General features: G+C 42.6%; 1 protein-coding gene across 1 annotated transcript in view; it reads left to right on the forward strand.

Moving 5' to 3' along the window:
• Positions 1–23,686, forward strand: part of AFF3 (AF4/FMR2 family member 3) — a 476,825-nt gene that overhangs the window by 3,239 nt on the left and 449,900 nt on the right. The window contains exons 2-3 of the mRNA XM_026657569.1: positions 5,110–5,226; positions 6,322–6,454. Of these exons, the coding sequence (XP_026513354.1) occupies positions 5,110–5,226; positions 6,322–6,454 (250 nt within the window). The remainder of the gene's footprint in view (positions 1–5,109; positions 5,227–6,321; positions 6,455–23,686) is intronic.

The raw sequence follows: 23,686 nt of genomic DNA on the forward strand, positions 1-23,686 counted from the left end.
GGGGGGGGACTCGGCTCTCCCCCGCGGCGGCCAGAGCCCCGGGGGGAGGGCAGCGAGCCCCGGCGGGGGCTCGGCTCCCCCCCCCGGCGGCCAGAGCGCCGGGGGCAGGGCGGCCGGAGCCCTGGGGGGAGGGCGGCGAGCCCCGACTGGGGCTCGGCTCTCCAGCCCCCCGCGGCCAGAGCGCCGCGCCACCGCCCCCCTCCAGGTGCCGCCCCAAGCACCAGCTTGGGTGCTTGTTGCCTGGAGCCGGCCCTGTTTCCTATCAGCAAAGGAGATCAGTACATCTGGGTTTAGATTGTTCACAAAGGACCTGATCCAGCTTTTATTTAAGTTAGTGGGGGGAAAACTCTCTCATTGAATTTCAATAGGAGCTCGATTTAAGCCTTAAATTCAGAGGTCTCTCAGCTAATGTATGAACTAAAAGTTCCAAGGCCACGTTTCTTCAAAGCACTTAACTGGATGGCTTTCCAGGTTTTAAAATTATGATACTGTGACACTGGCAGTCAATTTAACTTCCATTGACTTCAATGGGACTCAGGAGCGGTGCCAGGGTTTTTTTTTTTTTTTTTATGGAGATATCCCATCTCCTAGAGCTGGAAGGGACCTTGAAAGGTCATCGAGTCCAGACCCCTGCCTTCACTAGCAGGACCAAGTACTGATTTTGCCCCAGATCCCTAAGTGGCCCCCTCAAGGATTGAACTCACAACCCTGGGTTTAGCAGGCCAATGCTCAAACCACTGAGCTATCCCTCCCCCCCCCTAGGTGGCAGCGCTCCTCCTCTGAGCATTCAGCGGCGGGGGTCCTTCCACTCCGCATCTTCGGGGTGCTTCAGCGGCGGGTCCCGGAGCGAGTGAAGGACCTGCTGCCAAAGCGCCCCGAAGATGCAGAGTGGAAGGACCCCCGCCATCGAATTGCTGCCGAGGACGGCAAAATGCCGCCCCCCAAATCCTGCTGCCCTAGGCGACCGCCTAGGGTCGCCTAGTGGAAGCGCAGGCCCTGATGGGACTTAAGTATGAACTTCAAGTTAAGCACAAGCTTAAATGCTTTGTTCTCTAGAGCCTAATTCTTTAAGGCCATACATAATGCCACAATGATTAAAGCATGTGCTCAGGTGTGGCTTGATGACAGTATACAACAGTAAATCAATTTCTATTTCAATTTAAAAAGTATACTCATCTTTAAAAGATGGACTTAACAGTGGTGTCTTTTTTATTTTGAAATACTTAATATTTTTGAATTTCTGTATGTATGTTGCTACCTCTTGCTTAAGTTTTTTTATGGGTTTTTTTTTGGTAGTGATCACCTTTTAAACTCATTTAATGCTAATGTTTCTTTGCTATTGAAGTGACTTAACCACATGGGTATGTGGTCTTATCAAAGTCCCATTATTATTCTGTCAGTTTCTCATTTGTATGCAAATCCACTTGTATGCAACTTATTCTTTGGCAAATGGTACTAGCATACCAGAAAGCCTGGCTTTAATTATGTGCATGTCTGTGTGTACTATATTTGTTACTGTATATGAACATTAACAAACACAGTATCTTATATCATGTTCATGAATAGTGGTGCAAATCATCCTGCAATTTTTATCATGAATGCTCTATTAGTTACTGTCACTAAAGGTAACAGCAATTTATACGGCATCATTTTATATACAATATTCATGGGGTTCTTTCTTTTTGATTGCTCATCTCTTCCATAATAATGTCCACTGCATAGCCATTTCTTCAGCCTCCTTCTCATTTTTCAGTTTGTATATCCTTGACCATTGCCAAAAATGAATTCCATTATACACAAACAGAAAATGAGAATCTGCTGAAAATCTTCCTTAGATTACCGCTTTCATTTAGTAGTCATAGGCAAACTGCAAATAAAAGCCCATGTCATTAAAGGTGGGGGCAATTCTGTCTTAATGTGCGATTGTCCTCAAAACAGCACATATATGTGCTACAAAAGCAGCATTAATGTGTGCCTGTAGTCTGGCCATAAGCAACCCAGGCACAGCCTTCTAGTGCAGATTATTCCTGCCAGGAGCATAAATAATCTGTGTATGTGTTTTGTAAGGTTCATTGCTGGGTTAGGGTGTGTACACACACAAATATACAGATCATGCCAGCTGATTGATAGGCCCTGTTCCTAACACTCATCTGCAGCACCTCTCCCATGGAGTGGCCTCTCCGCAGGTTTTAGAAAGCTCCAAGATAGAGAAAGAGTACCTTCCCCGTACTCCTGAGATGGGCATGGGTTTTTGGCAGTCTGTGCTGTATGGCCCCTTGTCATCTGTATAAGGCTAATGTTGCATGTTTTAGTGCATAAAAACAGGTTGACTCTTTGCAAAGCAATATGTAAAAATAGAAGCACCCTAGTCACTACTTCAGAAAATGTTCAACTACAGGATTTCAAAAAATTTAAAGAGAAAGGTGTATAAATGTTGCAGTTTCTCCCTGGTGGCATTTTAAAGTGGAAAAAAATAGTTTTGCTATCTCAGGAAAAGTGTAATGACAAATACAATAGGCTAGTCATTGTAGTTGCACAAGTCATTTTAGAATGTGTAATAGCACTGCATTCCTATAACGTGTGTGTGTGTGTGTGTGTGTGTATATATATATATAAATATTGGGGGGAGTGATGTATGTCACTGTACATGTATGAGAGAAAATCACACACACACAAAACTAACATCTAGCAAAAAATACCTTTCAATAGGTATTAAAGAGAGAATATAGTGAATTCAAGACAACAAAACTTCTGCAATTACTAATAAACCTGACAATTTGATTTATGACTATTTTTCTGCTGCAATCTGATGACAGATTGATCTTTATGCAAAAATTAGCAAGGTTTAAATTGGTATCATATGGCCCTTAATTCAACTGACAATATGTTAGCAATTAAATTCTGCTTAAGCTATCATCAGCTAGCAAACCACAGAATGTGTTAAATGGGATGACAGTTAGAGAACCAGTAAAATACTTTGCAGCATAATTCTAAGGGCTGGCCAGTAAAATAGGGAGCAATGAATAACTACAGGAACAAGACAAACCCTTTTTTCACAGTGGAAAAATGAAATGGTTACTGCGTCTACATTTAATTATCTCATGCTGGAGGAGTCTGGAAGGAATCCCTTTCCAATGATCCCTTCTGCTGCCTCACCTCTGCAACAGCACTGCACACTTGGGGAAAGGCATTATGAGAGAAATCCTGAAGAAACCAGTAAGAGTTTTGCCACCATGATTTGACTTTATCATGGTTGAGTTTTTGGGTTTGTTTTTGGCTCTTCTCTTAAGGATCATTTTTTATTACTTGTGAAAACAAGATACCTTTGTTGCTAGACAAGAGATCTGATCCAGTGTGGCAAATCATGTGTTCCTAACTTGGTTTCCCTTCTCCAATTCCTGCCCACATTTTACTAATATAGGAGATTGTTCTGAAATAGCACAATGCACTTTCAAGGCCTTAGTAAGAAAACCGGTCTTTACTCCACGTATTGACCCCAGCAGAATATCTGATTCATAGTGCATGATCTCTTTAATTCTAAACTCTCAGTTGTCAGCCTCTCCAAGGAAAGATACATTTTAGCTTCTGCTAACTACAGTGAAATGAAAACCACAAGAACTCAAGTGTTTTTAAGAGCCAAAAAATTTACCTTGTTGAGACAACCTTAGTTTGTTTCAGAAAAGATGAACATCACTAGAGTTTGACTTCCATAGCATTAAGTAGGCTGAGCTCATCTTAAATGGTAGAGCAGGATTGACTCACTTTGTTTTAAATACAGTACTGAGGCATTCAACAAAATAGCGTAGTGGAAACGTCTATAAATGTTGCATTATATGGAACTTCCTGCTGTGAATTTTATCTGTCTCCCTTATCTCATCTTTAATATTGTGGTTCTTTATTAAGTGTGCCTGTACTCTAGAAAATGTTCAGTAACCTTTGTTTAGAAAATACAGTGCAGCGCTGTTAACCCTAGTGAATTGAAAATTTACTCTTACTACTCCATCATCATCTCTGTCATTGTTTGCTTAAGAGATTTTCACGGTATTACTCTCTATGCTACAGCTTGATGAATGTATAAGACTGCAATATTCCAGAAAGCTACTGGAGTTTGGAATCGTATTATGGGGCAGTTCTAATGTATGCATTAACCCCTGGATAGCCCTTCTTTCCATACCATACATGACAAAATCATAAGCCAAAAAATTTCACAAAAAAGTAAATAAAATCATAAAACTCTCTCAAATACAAATATCCTTCTTGCTGCAGGTTACAATGTAAATCAGGCATCTGCGATTTCTGTGTCAATATAATAATTTAAAAGGTATTTGCACATGACAGGTGGCATCCTCTAAGGATGCTAAATTACACATAACAAAAGAACAGTCAGATACTTAGGAGAAGGCATAAACAGACACGAATTCAGGGCAAATCCTGTTCTTCTTCTGCACGTACAGCGTGCCCCAGGTAGTGAAACACATGAGCTTCCACTAAACAACAGGTGGCCCAAACCTAATTTTTCCTTTTGGGGAAGATCAGGGTGTCATCTGCAGACCATGAATTTCCTTGATCTCTTTCAGTTTGGCTTTCACTAGGCTACCACATGGACACAGTACAGAACTATTTGGCTGATTACCTCCTTTTAGCAGTGGATAAAGGTCAAGGGTGCCTGCTGATTCTTTTAGTTATGTCAGCAGCCTTTGACACCACTGATACGAGGTTTTGTTGACCTTGGCTTGGGTAAGTGGCATATTGAGGAGTTCTGCCCCTTTCTTTCCAAGAGATTCCAGAGGATCATTTTGGACACCTGCCCAGGGACTTGTGCATGAGGACTTCACTGTGTTTTCTTCTTTCATCTCTCCTTTTCAATGTACGTCATAAATCTGCTGGAGAAAATAGGCTTTGATGCCATCAGCATGCACAATAGAATGATAATGCAGCTCTGTATTTCTCTCTCATCAGATCTGGACTTAGTTCTTAAAGCTGGGTGGAGGTGGGAATTGCACACCTGAAATAAAAGAATTGAGCAAGGTCAATGAGGGGTGTACTTGAAGTACTGGTTTACCAAAGCTGATGCTTTCAGATTATCATAGACTCATCCACCTTTTTCAGACCACTTTAAGAACCGCCTGGACTGCTTGCTGCCTCTGCTTTCTCTGTGCCTTGGTGAGACAAGAGACTTGGATGACAGTGAGCTGCCGCAATCCAGAGAAGATAGAGGTGATGCTGGTAGGTTAAGGGAAAAATTGAGAAAGTATGACAAGGATACTTCCTGCCTCTGCTCTCTGGATCTACTTAATTTCATATATCTAGATAACATCCCCATAGTATATGAAGCCCTGATTCTGATCTCTCATACACCATTTTACACTGGTGGGAATCTTTCCATTGATTTTTTTCTTTTTAAGTGGGCTTTGGATCAGGCTCTCTTTGCAGAAAATGCAGCTTTTGCCAGTCTATGCCAGTCACGGAAAAATGACCACAGCTTATCACCTAAGATGAGAAAAACCAAAATCCCTACACAGGAAGCATAAGAGAAATTGAATCTGAGTTGTCCAGAGGTGCATAAAACAATGGGACCATCTAGTCCTCAACCAGTATGTCTGTTACGTTTCCTAATTTATGCAGTCACTTAACATTACAGTGGGTACAGCTCATTGAAACAAATTTATATGCAAGAACACTATTTTAATCTTAGACTTACATTAGCTTTAATTAATAATACCTCCCTTTTCCAGTCTGTCAACATATCTCCACCTCTTGGCTTTTTAAGAATTAAAGTAAATATAGAAATATTAAATTACCATACATCCAGAAATAAGAAAATATCCATTCTCAAGTCTGTAGCTATCCTCCCCCCGCCCCCAAAAGCATGGTTTTCAAATCCATACTGCCTGTTTAGCATAAGTGTATATAGTTTCCATTGTTTTTAGATATATTATTTAAAGATTGTTAAAACTAACTATTGAAATGCTGTTCAACCAAAATATTATAATGCATTATCTCTTCCTTTATTCCTCCATAGTCTTTCCTGTACAAGGTTTTCTTCCTTTGATAACTGTTAACAAAAACCACCCTTCTAACTTTGCCTATGAGATATACCCTGTTACTGCTATTATTTAGCTTCCTCTTTACTGGAAACAACTGCTGCATGTGGCTAGCTCTTCTGTAGGATGCAATTCAGAAGCAGTGCTAATGCAATTCAATGTAGCTGCTACATAAAAATATATGGCTTTTCTGGACCTCAGACCCAAAATGGTACCCGACATTTTTCGGACACGGTGTTACAGAGTTTGTTGAGGCTTCTTGTTCTTACCCCTGCAGTCTTCCTCCTGGCTCATTCCCATAATGGGTATTCCTGTATTGACAGCCAATCACTGTTGACAGCAAGGATGATCAACTACACTGCTGTTGAACTGTATCAAGATATTTATGACTCTGCTTCCTATTTAGGACAGTGAGAACTCGGAACTATTTCCCACTCTTCTCCAAAACAAAGTTAGCACTTCTAAATTCTCCCCTATCCAGGCTTAAAAAACAAAAGCATTCTAGAATCAGATTAAAACACTGTACACGAGCCATTATGCCATCTCCAATAAAGCTAAAATGTATCCACAGATGCTTTTAAAGAAAAATACTTCTCAGGTAAAGAATGGGAATTATTGTTCAATGATAAGGAATGTATTTCTGTTTTTCTAAGGATGTACTGATTTAATGGCTGAACTAGAAGGAGACTACTAGAAATACCCTGAATTACAGCTTAAATGAATATAAATATTCAATTTGTTTATGGCTTTAAAAAGTCTTAAACCAAATGGTCTTTAGGAGATGATGTATGGGTAAAATGCAAACTTGAGAGATAATGGAATAAAGTAATTACAATTCAACCTGCTCAAAAGCTTGAGACAGTAAATATCTAGCAAATAGGAGCAGCCCTTTTCTCTCTTGGTGTGCTTTTGCAGAATTATGTGACCCAGGAAAGAAAACATTAAGATATTCTGATTTCACCCTATAGTATAGGGAAATACAGTTTTGTTAATGCTTACCATAATTCTGTCTACTAGGTTCAGACAGTTATATTTTTATGAATCTTACATTACTTTCTGTCACCCTCTAGGCAACAATATAGAGTTATTACAGTATAAAGGAAAATTCATCCTGTTGAGCTTATACTTGTTCAAGTCCTAACCAAGTGGAAGCTCTCTTTAAGAGGGTAAATAAAGTGAGGAATAAACAGACACAAGGAGTAAACAATACTGTATTTATAAAATTTAGAAAATTCCAAGTTAAAGCTGACATTCTGGGCCAAATCTAAAGGCTGAGGAAGTTATAATTTTGTGCTCGTTAGAGGTTATTGCACTCTCAGCATTGGAAACTGAAGTCCTTTGTTAACCTCAGAACAGGTACTGCGCAGCATGGCAATATAACTCCCACATCCATTCAGCACTTGGCCTTCATACTAAAACTACCGGCAAGAGAACCCGTTGTTAGAAATTGTATTGCGAAGACCTGTTCTCTAGGCATTTAGTTACGATCGCCAGCTCATTTTAATGTAGCTCACTGATGGGCCATTTGACAGTAATGTCTTGTTCTGAGCTGGATTTGAACCATCAATTTCGAAGCAAGACTCGTGTTGTTTGAGGCTTCATAAGGACTCATTTTCATATATCTATTAATGACATCACAGAATAGGTCCTGGGTTATTGGCTCATATACTAGTATTGCTTCTCCATTTTGATGGCATCCAGATAGACCACTATCATGCAGCAAGATACCAATACTGAACATAAGAATTGTTGTACTGGCTCAGACCAGTGGTCCGTCTAATCCGGAATCCTATTTCTAACTGTGGCCAGCGCCAGCTGCTACAGAGGAAGCTACAAGAAACCCTTGAAGCAGGCAGTTTTGAGAACTTATTTACATAGTCCCCAATAGTTAAAGGTTGTCTTAAACCCTGAAGCATTAGAGCTGGTAAAGGGTCCTTTCCAAAACTCTTGTTTGTTTGTTTTATTATTTATTCCAACTAGATAGTCTTGTTATTCACATAAATATCTAATCCCTTTTCGAACACTGCAAATTTTTTTTACTTGCCATGAAATCTTGTCGCAGTGAGTACCATGGGATAATTATGTATTTTGTGAAAAAAGGGTTTCTTTTTATGTGTGTTAAATTTCTGTCCATTCAATTACACTGAATATCTCCTTTGCTCTTATATTATGAAAAAAGTGAATAGAAGTTCCCAGTCATCTTCTCTCTACCATTCATTATTTGATCTCCTGTCTAAGGTAAGCAGTCCCAATTTCTTCAATCTCACTTCGTATGCGAGTTTTCCCAACCCCTAATCCTTCATACTGACCATCTCACATACTCCTCCTTCCTTCTGAAAAGGAGTTACAAAAAATGAAGTTTTCCAGATGAGGTCACTCATATAATAGCATTATACTTTCAGTATTATTCTCCATCTTTATGCATGCTATTTTTTTAAATTTTTCCTAATTCTGCACATTGAGCAGAAGTCTTCGCTAAGTAGTCTGCAGTGATACCTCTCTTTTTTTTCTGACTAGATACAGTTAATTTAGAATCCTGTAAGATGTCTGAGTAGTTTACATTATTCCCTCCAATGTGCACTACTTTGCATTTTTCAACACAGAGGGCATGTCTTCACCACAAAATTAAGTCCACCAAACTGATTGGCAAACTGCTGCAGCAGTAATTGCATCACTTGTGTGAGTCTACACTTTACTCCTTGTGTTGGCAGTGCACATCCTCACCAGGAGCGCTTGCACCGATTAAACTGTCAGTGTGGGGCATTGTGGGACAGCTTCTGAAACCAGCAACACTCGATGTAAGCAACACAGTGTTTACACTGACACTGAATCAACCTAACTACATCGACATTGACTCTGTGCCTCTCGTGGAGGTGGAGTTAAGTCAGTGTAGCAGGCAAGTTACATCAGTGGGAGTGAAATTTTAGTATAGACTCTTACATAGTTAGGTTGACGTAAGCTGCCTTGCGTCGACCTAACCATTTAGCATAGACCATGGCTGACTTTCATTTGCCATCCTTCTGCTTGACTCCCCCTTCTGCCCAGAAAATCCTCAACTAAAAGAAAATTACCCAGAATCAAATCAACCTTAAAACAAACCCCCAAACCAAAATGCATATGTGAAGCAGAGACAAGGTGGGTGAGGTAATATCTTTTAAGCTATTGATTTTTATGAGGAAGGTGCTCAGACATTATAGTTATGAGTAGCAGTGTAAGCCCCTAAGAGAATCTGTTGCTGTCATTACAGTAGGCATAAAATGGACATGTTGCTATGTGATGAAAATGCAACCCTCTTGAGGGGAACTTCCAGACTGCTTTTAAGGTCATGCAGGAGGAACCTAATATTTCCAGTGACGTGCACACCATAGAAGATTGGTTGCCTGTGAATGTCACTTACAGAAATGTGAATATCAGACAACATTCTTTAGAGTATTCTGTTTCTGATATGGATAGAATGTGTATTGTGGGGAATGGTCATGAGGGGATTCCTAACTCCTCTACACTACAACAATGATTTTTTGGTTAATATGGTCACTTAACCTTTCATTCTCTTGAAATGAGATGGAGCCTAGTTTTGGTTGGCTCAGAGCATATTGTTTCAGCACAGCCAGTTTATGTGGTTGCAAACTGCAAATGATTAATTCATAGTGGGCTGAGTTAAGAGCAGTTGATCAGCTTTTGCAAAGGGGCTTCAATGAAGGCAGTTATTTTGGGACAACTAAATGGTGCCAGCAAAGAGTTCATAGATACCTTACAATATGATTTCAATGGTTGGTGAGCCAACGATGATTCCACCAGAGAACTTCCTGGGACTACTGCCTTTCAAAGGGTAGAGACCCAGCATCAGTAAAATTGCCAGATTGGTTGAGTTTCCATCCAACTACCCTTCCAGGATATGCACCCTTAAGATCTTTTAAAGGTTTTCTTTTTGCATTCTGTGGGCCTGATTGTTCACTGCTTTGCACTTATGGTAGTCATTTATGCTTGTGTGAAGAGGAAGTAAAATGCTACCCCTGGTAAGTGACTAGAGAACACTGTTTACACCTACTAGGCAGTGGTGTAAACAACTACATAAAGTGGAAGGTGGGGGGAGAATCAGGCCCTGTATTTGGAATTGTCAGTGCATTTCTCCTATGAGAATTAAGGTGTATCTAGGGCACGCCACATGTGGTTGTGTGTAAAATGTATCAAACATTGCACATGGCAAAGATGATCAGGCTGTCCTTTTCTTCCTTTTGCCATCAGTCATGGTCTTTGGGTAGACTGCCCCTGCTGTCCCTTCTCCGGATCTGTCTGAGTGCATTTCACAGGTGTCAGGCCTCAGGCCTTTACTTGGGCTGAGGTGGAATTCCCCAGTTCACCCACTCTCAGACCAGGACCTGGGTTACAGCCCCCAGTATCAACTGAGGTTAATTCAGCAGGTCAAACTGGGATCAGACCCTGAAAGAGTTTCTCTTGGGGAGCATGTGACAACATACATATGCAGAGAGACATAAACAGCTTCTTCAAAACAAAGCCTGACTTCTTTTCCAAAAAGGTAGACAGCACTTGGAGAAATGGATTTAAAATAACAGAGAACTAAATGCTTATTCCCTTCCCTAAACTTAAGCTCTCTAGCCTCTCAGGTGGATCTGGTTTATTCCCCATTTCTGATTTGGGAAAACACGCCTATGCTGATTGCAGCCTGGACCCTCTGTCTCTTTGTTTCCATCAGACTGTTAGCTTTTTCCACAGCCACATCCTGATCAGCATCTCTGACCACTTCCCCTATCCCTTTCTACCAGAGGCTTGGGGGAAGGGGTTAGGGCTTCTTTTGATGCCAGGCTTAGCTTTGGGAAGAGTGAATACCTCCTGGCCTGGCTGGTGCCAGCTAGGTAGCTTCTTCCCCCAGTTGATGACCCTGCCATTGTTATTTTAACTCCTTTGAAGCAGGTACCTGACAGTCTGTTTTATCTGTGTCATTGGTTTACCTTTCCTGGGTTCCTTAAACCTCCACTTTACAGCCTCCTTTGACTTAACTCTATGCATTCAGTCATGCAGCAATATAAAATTGAACAGGAAAATCTAATAATAAATAATATTCTTAAAACATAATACAGATTCTTTTTACATGACAAATCTGAGGAACTCCCAGACTGAGGTGTCAATAGAAGAGGTTTGGAAACATATTGATAAATTAAACAGTAATAAGTCACCAGGACCAGATGGTATTCAGCCAAGAGTTCTGAAGGAACTCTAATATGAAATTGCAGAACTACTAATTATGGTATGTAACCGATCATTTAAATCCTCTTCAGTACCAGATGACTGGAAGATAGCTGATATCACACTAATTTTTAAAAAGGCTCCAGAGGCAATCCTGACAATTATAGGCCAGTAAGCCTAACTTCAGTACTGGGCAAATTGGTTGAAACTATCGTAAAGAACAGAATTATCAGACACACAGATGAAGATGATTTGTTGGGGAAGAGTTATCGTGGCTTTTGTAGAGGGCATTCATGCATCACCAACGTATTAGAATTCTTTGCGGGAGTCAACGAACATGTGGACACAGGTGATCCAGTTGACTATAGTGTACTTGGACTTTCAGAAAGACTTTGAAAAAGTCCCTCACCAAAGGCTTTTAAGAAGAGTAAGCAGTCCAGGGATAAAAGGGAAGGTCCTCTCATAGATCGGTAACTGGTTAAAAGACAGAAAACAAAGGATAGGAATAAATGGTCAGTTTTCAGAATGGAGAGAGGTAAACGGTGTCTCCCAGAGTTCTATACTGGGACCATAAATGATCTGGGAACAGGGGTAAACAGATGAGGTGGCAAAATTTGCAGACGATACAAAATTACTCAAGATAGTTAAGTCCAAAGCAGAGTGTGAAGAGTTACAAAGGGATCTCATAAGACTGGGTGACCTGGCAATAAAATGGCTGATGAAATTCAATGTTGATAAATGCAAAGTAAGGCACATTGGAAAATATAATCCCAACTAGACATCCAAAACAATGGGGTCTAAATTAGCTGCTACCATTCAAGGAAGAGATCTTGGAGTCATTTGTGGATCATTCTCTGAAAATATCTGGTCAATGTGCAGCGGCAGTCAAAAAACTAACAGAATGTTGGGAAAGGAAGAGATAAGACAGAAAGTACAATAAAGTCACTATATAATTCCCTGGTATGCCCACACCTTGAATACGGGGTGCAGTTCTGGTCAGCCCATCTCAAAAAATATTATAATTGGAAAAGGTACAGGGAAGGGCAACAAAAATGGTTAAGGGTTTGGAAAGGCTTCCATATGAGGAGAGACTAAGAAGACTGAGACTTTTCAGCTTGGAAAAGAAAAGACTAAGAGGGAATATGATAGAGGTCTATAAAATCATGACTGGTATAGAGAAAGTGAATAAGGAAGTATTATTTACTCCTTCACATAACACATGAACCAGGGGTCAGCCAATGAAATTAATAGGCAGCAGGCTTAAAACAAGTAAAAGAAAGTATTCCTTCACACAATACATAGTCAACCTGTGGAACTCATTGCCAGGGAATGTTGTGAAGGCCAAAACTATAACAGAATTCAAAAAAGAACTTGATAAGTTCATGGATGATAGGTCTATCAATAGCTATTAGCCAGGATAGTCAGGGATGCAACTGTATGCTCTGGGTCAGTGGTTCTCAAAGCCGGTCCACTGCTTGTTCAGGGAAAGCCCCTGGTGGACCAGGCCAGTTTGTTTACCTGCCGCGTCCACAGGTTCGGCCGATCGTGGCTCCCACTGGCCGCGGTTCGCCGCTCCAGACCAATGGGGGCTGCGGGAAGCAGCGCAGGCCGAGGGATGTGCTGACCGCCCTTCCCAGAACCACTGCTCTGGGTGTCTCTCAGCCTCTGATTTCCAGAAGCTGGGAGTGGATGGCAGGGGATGTATCACTCAATGATTGCCTGTTCTGTTCATTCCCTCTAAAGCACCAGGCATTGGCCACTGTTGGAAGACAGGATACTGGGCTAGATGGACCATTGGTTTGACCCAATATGGCTGTTGTTATGTAGATATTGTCACACCCTCCTTTACCTTATTCCATACTGTCAGGTCTCTCCCTTGACAGTAGTTCTGAAGAAAACTTCTCAAAAATTCAAGATGAATCATCACCTCTCATAGTGGGTGTCAAAAGCCTTCATTGACAAATGATCTGGAAAAGGAGGGAGCTAGAAGTGAATAGTACACATCACATACACATTTAAGGCATGGAGAACAGTAGCTGTAATGATATGTATTTAAGATGGACTGTGATTGCATGCATTATGACAGTAACATTTGTAGGGTATGGGCTGACTATCTGTGGGAATGGATTGGAATGATGGCCCTTTTCTCGCTTAGAATGGACTATCCCAGGGACAGAAAGGATTGCAAAGGATGGCATCTCTGTCATCATGGCTTGTCCACAGTCAAGCTTAGAGTCCCAGAAAGCTTACAGAATATTGTTAGTAGTTCAGCAAGGACCACCTGATTCTACTTGTGGATGGGTTTGTAAATGTTATCCAAAACTGCATCATAAAAATCTTCCCTAGATATCTCAGCATTTGCTTCTGCCAGTGCTTGCCCAGATAGTGCAGACTTAAGCCCAGTGGGAACCTACATTTGAGCTGCAGTTCTACAGTCTCTCCCTGGCTTGTCTTGGAATGAGACAAGGATTTCACTATGCACCAGGGTCTTGTTTCCAGTACTCTTCTGTCTACTCAGCTAATATGGTCAGACTGCTATCTCTGTAACACACCTATTTTCTTTAGGGATCCATTACTACGAGAGATGCTCTCAGTGGATACAACCTTAAAAAATGATGCAGCCAAAGAGAATTATAATTATTGCATTTACTAAGGCTATTTACCAGGCAGAAGACACATAGTCCAGAAAGCATGAGATAAAAGAATAATATAGCAATTGCCTTACTAAATCTGGCATTGTTCAGGAATTTGAAAATCTTTTTGTAGGAAAAGATCACAGATAACTTAAATACCTCTTGTAGAGTCCATCTACACTAGGAAAATGATGCACTGCTGACAGTGGCTGTGAGCAATAGGTCGTCTCCTGGTCCTCCTTTGACTGATGTTGAAAATTGCCTATCTATTAGTACAGAAGGACAAAACTGTCTTTGGCACCTTTTCAGAAAATGTGGTTGATTCAACACAAGGGATGACCCATTACTGACAACCAATGTCAGCAACTGGCCATGTTCCTAATGCAGAAGGTATTTATGTAATGGTGATAGGGTGCTAAACAGAAAACTGCTTAGCCAACCCTCTGTCACTCCAGGTCCAATTAAGGGAGGTGAATTGGAGCTGGGTAGACCACCTGGTCCTGATTGGGGAAGCATGAACAGCTGCTGCCTCATCAGGCTGGAGCTGGATAAGAGCCCCAGGGGAAGGAAGCCAGGGGGGAGGAGCTGGAAAGAGGGAAGCTGCAGTAGAAGAAAGGCAGTTAGGGGGAGCAGAGAGATAGCTTGCTGCCTCTCTCCTGTTGGTGTACTGTAAGAAGGGGACTACATGTATGGTGGAAAGTTGGTGGGAGCACAGCCAGTAAATAAAAGCACCAGGTGAGCACTGCACCAAAAGGTCTCTGTGTGATTTTCTCAGCCTAGTGGGGGCAGGAGCCAGGTGGGCCCTGCAGGGACCCCATTACAGTAATTGTCAGGTGAAATTTGTCTCCTCTCACAGGCATGAGGCAGTCAGTGTAAGTGATAGAGTGATTTAATTGTGCACTACCTTTTGTTCCTCATTCCTCTCAAGTAGACTGTCTGAACCCTAGACCAACCATCCCATCGGTTTATAGAAAACTTGGTGAAGAGTTTTAAGTATATGAGAGTACCTACCTTTTCAAACAACATTTACATAAATTCATCTGAAGCCATGCTCTTCCCTATTGCTGGGAACTCTATAATCCAGCAATGGCTTGTTGTTCAGCTCAAACCACAGGGAAGGCTCAGTTGTAACTATTCAATTCTTTTGTTTCTGGGTTAAAATTTTTATCTTTCCCCACCCCAATTCTCAAACAACTGTTAAAAGCACTTCTGTTTAGCTTCTCTTGTGAAAATGTTCTCTGGAAGCAATCTTTTGGGTCCCAGACTACACCTTTCCATTTTGTTCATAATCTTTTGTTTGAAATTTTTTAAATTGAAGAAAAAATCAGAAGTTTTATATCTGTCTTTAATTGTCATCCATTCTGTCAGCCATGGCTCAGATTTAGAATGGCTCAATTTCTTCTACAGTTGACAAGACATGATACATATTGTCATCAGTACTTAGAGCTATATGCTGTTCTTCATCCATGCACACAACATCCACTTACCTCAGTGGGAGTCCTATGTGTGAATCAGGAGTACTATGTGGCCACTAGATTGAGTCTTGACTTGGCTCGTTACCATGCTAAGAAAAGCAGTGTAATGTTGGGGCTCAGGTTGAAGGTTGGGCTGTGAATCCTGGGGAGCAGGGTGGGTTTTAGAGCCCAGCCCGAACTGCAATGTCTACACTGCTGTTTTTACATTTACAGGAGATAATGCTGCCCTCTTATTTACAATGTCACCAGAAAGTGAGACATTTGCATGGCACTGTTGTAGCTGGCATTGCAAGGTATTTATGTGTCAGCTATGCTAAACATTCATATGCCCCTTCATGCTTTGGCCACAACTTCAGAGGACATGCTGATGGTGCTCATTAAAAAAATAATGCGTTAATTAACTTTGACTGAACTCCTTGGGGGAGAATTGTATGTCCCCTGCTCTGTTTTACCCACATTCTGTCATATTTCATGTTATCGCATTCTCGGATGATGACCCAGCACATGTTGTTCATTTTAAGAACACTTTCACTGCAGATTTGACAAAATGCAAAGAAGGTACCAATGTGAGATTTCTAAAGATAGCTACAGCACTCAACCCAATGTTTCAGAATCTGAAGTGCCTTCCAAAATCTGAGAGGGATGAGGTGTGGCGCATGCTTTCCAAAGTCTTAAAAGAGTAACACTCTGATGAGGAAACTACAGAACCTGAACCACCAAAAAAGAAAATCAACCTTCTCCTGATGGCATCTGACTCAAATAATGAAAATGAACATGTCTCGGTTCGCACTGCTTTGGATGGTTTCCAGCAGAACCCGTCATCAGCATGGACGCAATGTCCTCTGGAATGGTGGTTGAAGCATGAAGGGACATATGAATCTTTAACGTATCTGGTATGTAAATATCTTGCGACACTGGCTACAACAGTGCCATGAGAACGCCTGTTCTCACTTTCAGGTGACATTGTAAACAAGAAGCGGGCAGCATTATCTCCTGCAACTGTAAACAAACTTGATTGGCTGAACAAGAAGTAGGACTGAGTGGACTTGCAGGCTCTAAAGTTTTACATTATTTTGTTTCTGAATGCAGTTTTTTTTTTTTATTAATTTAATTTTCATAATAAAGAGATTGCACAACAGTACTTGTATTAGGTGAATTGGAAAATACTATTGGGGTTTTTTTTACAATGCAAATACTTGTAATAAAAATAAATATAAAGTGAGCATTGTACACTTTGTATTCTGTGTTGTAACTGAAATAAATATATTTGAAAATGTAGAAAACATCCCAAAATATTTAAATAAATGGTGTTCTACAATGTGATTAATTTTTGTAATTGCTTGCCATCCCTAATAGAAACACTCACTTATGTAGTACCACTGAACTCAGTTGGAGCAACTTGTGTGCGTAAGTGTTACCCAATGTGAGTAATGGTTGCTGAATCAAGACCATAACTAGAGCTTTTTTCTTCCATTCTTTGGAACAGATTGAAGCTGACGCTCATGCATGTGTTCTGGGAGAAGTGTACATCCCATCCAAGCACTGGCCACCATTGCAGGGACAGCACTCTTCACAATGGCTTGTGGAGTTGGCTGAGCATATGTTGGACCCACGAAGGGTTGTAACAGCAGGTGTGATCCTTCCAGTACCCCCAATACGGACAATGTAGCTCCATACTATACAGTTGAGTTCTTTGATCATCAGGGATCCTAGTTTTCCATAATAAAAAATAAAAATCCAATTTTTTCTGTGACTAAAATGAAAGCTGAGAGCTGGAGCCCTGCTGCCCAGAGCTGACAGTTGGAGCACCCCCTACCCTCTGTTTTTCCTTGGCAAAGGGATTTCTAGGAACCCTAGTGATTATTCTGTCTCATTGATATACTTTTCAATAAAACATATCTTCTGCATCACTACTTAATACACTGACTTTACTGGAACAGTAAACACAGGTCTGCTTGTTCTCATGCAGTGGGTCCTAATATAAACTTATTTTGTGGGAAACTGAAGGCAATACCAGACTTTTTATGAGTACTGCCTACAAAAAAAAAAAAAGAACCCAATTCTCCATCCACTCAATTACACCATCTTTATGCTGGCATAATAAAAATGGTATAATGGAGTGGAGAATCAGGCCCAGAGTCTTAAAACATACTGTACTGACACCTTTGGACTTACCCTATGCCCTGTACACACAAAAAATATTGTTTAAAAACCTTCCAGTTTCTTCAAGGCTCCTCTTCCTTTTTGTTCTTTGGAAATGTAATGTCAGGGTCTTATGAATCTCACTTCTGCCTAGCTGTTTTGAGGGAGGTTTATATTTAAAGAGATACTATGGAGATCTTATTCAAATAGGATATTGGCTAAAATGCAATATTTTTCACTTATCCCTTATTTTATTTTGCATTCAAATTTTCATTGTTCTTCCTCAGGCTGGTGCTGTGTCACATTAAAGACCGTGATTATGAAAATATGGAAAAGATCAACTTTTAAAATACAAGTTCAACTGTCTTGTAGCAAGCGTTCTTTATGCAAGACATTTAAATTATATGCTTTTCTTAGTTCTTCTCCCCTCCTCAAAAACTGTGTGTGACTGGGCTTTTGTAGTTTATTCACAGTGAAAATTTACAAACAGAGGAAAGGGCACAATGGGGGCCAAAAGTGATGACTAAAAGGGTGAACTTTTTTTAAAAAAGGAAATTAAAATCGTGTCTAGATGTTACACGGCAAGGGATGATAGAGTGAGGTGATTATGAGAGGGATGAGGGTTAATACAGTAAGAGATCAATATGTACTTTGTTATTTAAAAAGAAAAAAAAACACCTGACCTAATATATGATGATTTAAGGGAACAAATTTAGGGAAGAGGACAGGAATGGAGGTTAATGTCAGAAGGCTAACAAAGAACACGGATTTGAAAGAGGCGAGGTTCTGTAACACACAGGATCCAGAAGGATAGTCTGGTCATAGGGCCTGGCCAGGGAGAATACACACACATTCACTTGTTAGAAAATAAAACCAGTGAAGCCACAAGCCTAGTTAGCAGAGGATAAAGCGGAAGTAGGATAGTACATGATAGTACATGAAGCAGGACAACATGTTGGCAGCAGAAGAGCCGTGCAGTACTTTGCAGACGAGGATGAAGTGCTTGAATCTGATGTACAAGGAGTTTGGAAAGTACTGTTGGGACTCAGAAAGGGGAAGATGTCATCTCTCTCCACCTCTAAAAGCCTAAACACAATAGCTGAGATTTTTCAGAGCCATCTGAGGGTTTGAAAATCTCCACTGACTTCAGTGGAATTACTCCTGATGTATCCTGCTGTAAGTGGGAGGAGAATCATGGCCATAATGCTGGAGAACAAAGGAACACAAGAGTAATATTAGCTATGTAAGAAATTTTAAAGAGTGACTCATGGGTTAAAATCTATTTTAAAAAGCTAAAAGAAATTTATTTACCTATGTTGCTAACATCTTGGGCTGTCAAAAGTAAAAGGATTTTGGAAATCTAATTCACTTTATACTGGTTATGCTGTTTGTTTACTTTTTGTATTGCCCTCAGCCTAAGTGATGGAAATAGTCTAGTCAATTTCACTTTTTGGTTCTCATGCATTAGCATCCTGCTGAAATATGTAGTATTGTTTAGCACCAAAATGTACATAGCACTTCACAGAAACATATAGGGTCAGGTGTAAGGTGGTTTAGCTCCATTGAGGCTCATAGAGACAACCTAATTCTCCAGTGCCTTGCAGTCTGATTTTGGTAGCATTTCAATCCCTCTTTGCACAGGTGTAAATGACTGCACATGGTGGCAGGCAGTAAAGGATCAGGTCCAGAGTCTCTTCTCCAGGGTTAAAATCTAGGTTAAATCAAGAACAGCAGCAGGAATTGATAGCACAGGCAGTGGTCAAACAGGGGGAAGATGAGCATGAAAACAGTACAGTCATTCTGTCATCTAGGGTAATATATTCCACAAAAATTACATAGGTATTTTTAACCTTTTTCATTTATAAGGCTCAATCTTCAGTTGTGCCAACCTCACACTTCAGCACAGCTGGTGGGACAGAGGCAAAGATGGCTGCAAGCCACCTTTTCGCCTCCCTTGATTCAGGAGCAGGGCCGGCTCCAGGCACCAGCTGAACAAGCAGGTGCTTGGGGCGGCCAAGGGAGAGGGGCGGCACCTGAGGCAATTCGGGGGCGGCAGGTCCCTCACTCCCTCTAGGAGCAAAGGACCTGCCGCTGAACTGCCGCCACCGATCGCGGCTTTTTTTTTTTTTTTTTTTTTTTTGCTTGGGGCGGCAGAAATGCTGGAGCCGGCCCTGTTCAGGAGTAAGCAAGGGGCTGGCCAGCCCCAAGCACAAATTAGAGCACTCACAAGCCTACTGTAATTTACTCTGACTAGATTATGCCCCAGGCCTTCCCATTCTGGAATGCTCTGACCCTGCCTCCATGGGTCATGTCATGTTCCTGTTCTAGGAGGGGAGAGTGAGGCTACAGGGCTGGCATAAACAGGGCCTTAGGATTTATGGGGCCCTATGCAGTATTATTAAACTGGTGCCCCTATGCCCAATGGCAGCCTGGGCTCGCATGTGTATTTTAGATAAGGATGGTCTTTTAAAGGATTTATTAAAAAAACTATATGTCTGAAGATCCAAGCATGTAAGGCTAAAGATTAATACTCAGATTGTAAAAAGAACAGGAGTACTTGTGGCACCTTAGAGACTAACAAATTTATTTCAGCATAAGCTTTCGTGGGCTACAGCTCACTTCTTCAGATGCAAATTTCTTTACCTATGTTGCTAACATCTTGGGTTGTCAAAAGTAAAAGATGCATCTGAAGAAGTGAGCTGTAGCCCACGAAAGCTTATGCTGAAATAAATTTGTTAGTCTCTAAGGTGCCACAAGTACTCCTGTTCTTTTTGTGGATACAGACTAACACGGCTGCTACTTTAAAACTACTCAGATTGTGAATCTAAAAATCTATGCAAGCATTTTTTAGAGATGTGATTTTTATAATCTTCAGCAACACACAAATGAAATATTTTAAAGCAAATTTTAAACTAAGGTCCTGTAGACTAACATGTTCTGAGTAAATATTACAGTAATGCACAACTGTTTTTGACAGTAAATTCAGAAACTGACAGTATATACCTGGGGGTTGGCAAATGCCTGTTAAATGGCTTCTTTACCACTTGAATGGCTCTTTAACAGTTTCAATGTTGTGCTAATAGGTCTGGCAGGCTGGAAGGCTTTTTTACTTTTAAGTACTAGATCCCCTCTGGAGGGAGACTCACCAGGCTGCAGCAGCCAGCTGTGGTGGGAGCCTGCAGGAACGGTCAGAACAGGGAAAGGAAGAGGTGGGGAGGGGCACTAAGACCCAGGGGTGCCCCAAATTTTTGGGTGCCCTACACAGCCGCGCATATGCTGTGTATGCCTAAGGACGGCCTTGGGCATAAAGCTGGCCATGCTTAATGGGGGATTTTTAGCTGCCACTGATTTTGCACCTCTTTGGCTGTGCAAAAATTTATCTAAGTGGAACGGAGAATCTGGCCCATAATTTCTAAACCTCTTGTGAGAGGCTTATAAACCACAGTTGTATGGTTTTCCAACTTTTTCATAGGGTGGACCACATCTGAGCAGAAAGATTCTCATGGACTATTTCCCCTCTCACTCATAGAATCATAGAATAGAATCATAGACTATCAGGGTTGGAAGGGACCTCAGGAGGTCATCTAGTCCAACCCCCTGCTCGAAGCAGGACCAATCCCCAACTAAGTCATCCCAGCCAGGGCTTTGACAAGCCTGACCTTAAAAACCTCTAAGGAGATTCCACCACCTCCCTAGGTAACCCATTCCAGTGCTTCACCACCCTCCTAGTGAAAAAGATTTTCCTAATATCCAACCTAAACCTCCCCCACTGCAACTTGAGACCATTACTCCTTGTTCTGTCATCTGGTACCACTGAGAACAGTCTAGATCCATCCTCTTTGGAACCCCCTTTCAGGTAGTTGAAAGCAGCTATCAAATCCCCCCTCATTCTTCTCTTCTGGAGACTAAACAATCCCAGTTCCCTCAGCCTCTCCTCATAAGTCATGTGCTCCAGCCCCCTAATAATTTTTGTTGCCCTCTGTTGGACTCTTTCCACTTTTTCCACATCCCTAATGTGGGGCCCAAAACTGGACACAGTACTCCAGATGAGGCCTCACCAATGTCGAATAGAGGGGAATGATCATGTCCCTCGATCTGCTGGCAATGCCCTTATTTATACAGCCCAAAATGCCGTTAGCCTTCTTGGCAACAAGGGCACACTGTCGACTCATATCCAGCTTCTCATCACTGTAACCCCTAGATCCTTTTCTGCAGAACTGCTGCCTAGCCACTCGGTCCCTAGTCTGTAGCAGTGCATAGGGAAACTGTAGCAATTGCTTAGATGGAAAAATAATATTCAGAAAGTGTTTGGTGTTAGCTTCTTTTAATGTGATTTAGCAACTAGAAGGCAGGAGACCCAGCATCATGTGACCAGCCAGCTCTCACAACTGCAGTTTAAGGAACCACAGCTAAGATTATTAGTTTATTTGAGAAGCAAACATTACAGGGGAAAGTATGTTGGTTTAAAAAAAAAATCTGTTTCCAGTGGATTTTATGGACTTGTCTATGCTGGGGATTTTCAGCCATCAGTGCCCAGCATGTATAGGCAGTGACTTACACTGGTGCAGTTTACCTCAGTTTTAAGCAGGGATAACCTGTTTCAGTGTGACATTGCAGTTTATATCGAATTGCCTTGTCTACATTAAGGGTTGGTGCTAGTGGTGGTTGATCACCAATGCCTGAAACCCACAAAGGTAGACAAGGCCTAAGCCAAGGCAAATGCCTGTCAGTCTTAGGTAACCTTGACTTTAACTCAGATACCTTTAGGATCAAAGTTGAAATAGCAATGTCCTTTTACAACAAAACTGGTTGAAAATTTTGAAATATTTTGGATACTACATCTTATCAGGGTGGTACTTATTGGTGTGGTACTTTTTTATTTTATATATTTCTTTTTTATTTTATATATAAATCTACAGGTGATGGACATAAAAAAGATCAATTTTCATAGGTGCTGAGACCCTGCAGTCAGCATTAGTGTCAGCTGGAGTATGAGTGCTCAACAATTCCTAAAATCAGGCCCCCTAGGGGGAGGCCCTAGCACAGACTATTGCCTGCCGTGAGTGCAGGGGACAGGACTGGATGCCCTATTCCGGTCCCTGCCACTCCTGATACTTCCCCTGGCCATTTGCCAGCATCTGTGGCTCTGGGATTTTGCCCATCATTTCCCAGCGCTATTGCAGCCCAAGAGAGGCAGAAGGCTGGTTTGTAAAGGTGTGACAGGCGTTGGGGGAGGGGAGCAGAGGGGACCTGAACTCGGGGGAGGGGGGGAAGGGAGTGTATGGAAAAGCAAGTTGCAGCTGGAGATGATGTGGAGGGGGGCAGGGAAAGTAACACACACAATCCCCCTCTGCCCTCGTCCTTGCCTCCTCCCCGTCCCCACAGGCAGCAGGGAAAGGATCCAGGGCCCAGAAAACAAAGGGGGCTGGGCGGGGGGGCGGCGCAGGCTGCAAGCCGGCCCTGGCGGCAGCGAGCTCTACCTGCCAGGCACAGGCACAGCGCGGGGCTGCGCGGCGAGCCCGGGGAGTGACACACACACACGCGGCGCTGAGGGGAGGGGAGCGCGCGGCGGCGGCGAGGAGCGAGCAGAGGAGCAGCCCGTGGGCGGCTGGCGGCGGCGGCTGCAGGGGGGGCCCGCGGCTGGCTGGCTGCGTGTTGCCCTGGGCAGCCCCGACCCCCGGAGGCGCAGGGGCGGGCTCGGTGCGGTGGCGATGCCCCGGGGGCGCTCCGCTGGTGCAGCTCAGCCGCGCTGACGCTTCTCCTCCTCGTCCTCACCATGGACAGCTTCGACTTCGCCCTGCTCCAGGAATGGGACCTGGACTCCCTCTGGTGAGTGCTGCCGGGCCGGGCCCCCTCCCGCCGCGCCGCGCCGCGCCGCACCTGAGCCGGGCTGGGTCCCGGCGGGGGAATGTGGCGCTTCAGCTGGGAGTCCGGGGGGGAAGGACCTCGCCTGCGCCCTCGCCGCAAGCACCCCTGACTCCAGCCCCGCTCCCCGGCTCGTGGCGTGTCCCTGCCCCCGCCTCAGGCTGCCAGGTCCCCTTCATGGACCCCCAGCCCGCCGTCCCCCTTCCCCCAGGCTCCTTGTCCTCCCACTGCACCCCGCTCCTGCCTCCTCTGTGCCCCTGTGCGCCTCCCTTCCTCCCACTGCTCCCCGCTTCTGCCTCCCACTGCACCCCTATGTCCCTCC

Source organism: Terrapene carolina, unplaced genomic scaffold, assembly GCF_002925995.2.
Source record: "Terrapene carolina triunguis isolate 2854851 unplaced genomic scaffold, T_m_triunguis-2.0 Scaffold21, whole genome shotgun sequence".
NCBI classification, from domain to species: Eukaryota; Metazoa; Chordata; order Testudines; family Emydidae; genus Terrapene; species Terrapene triunguis.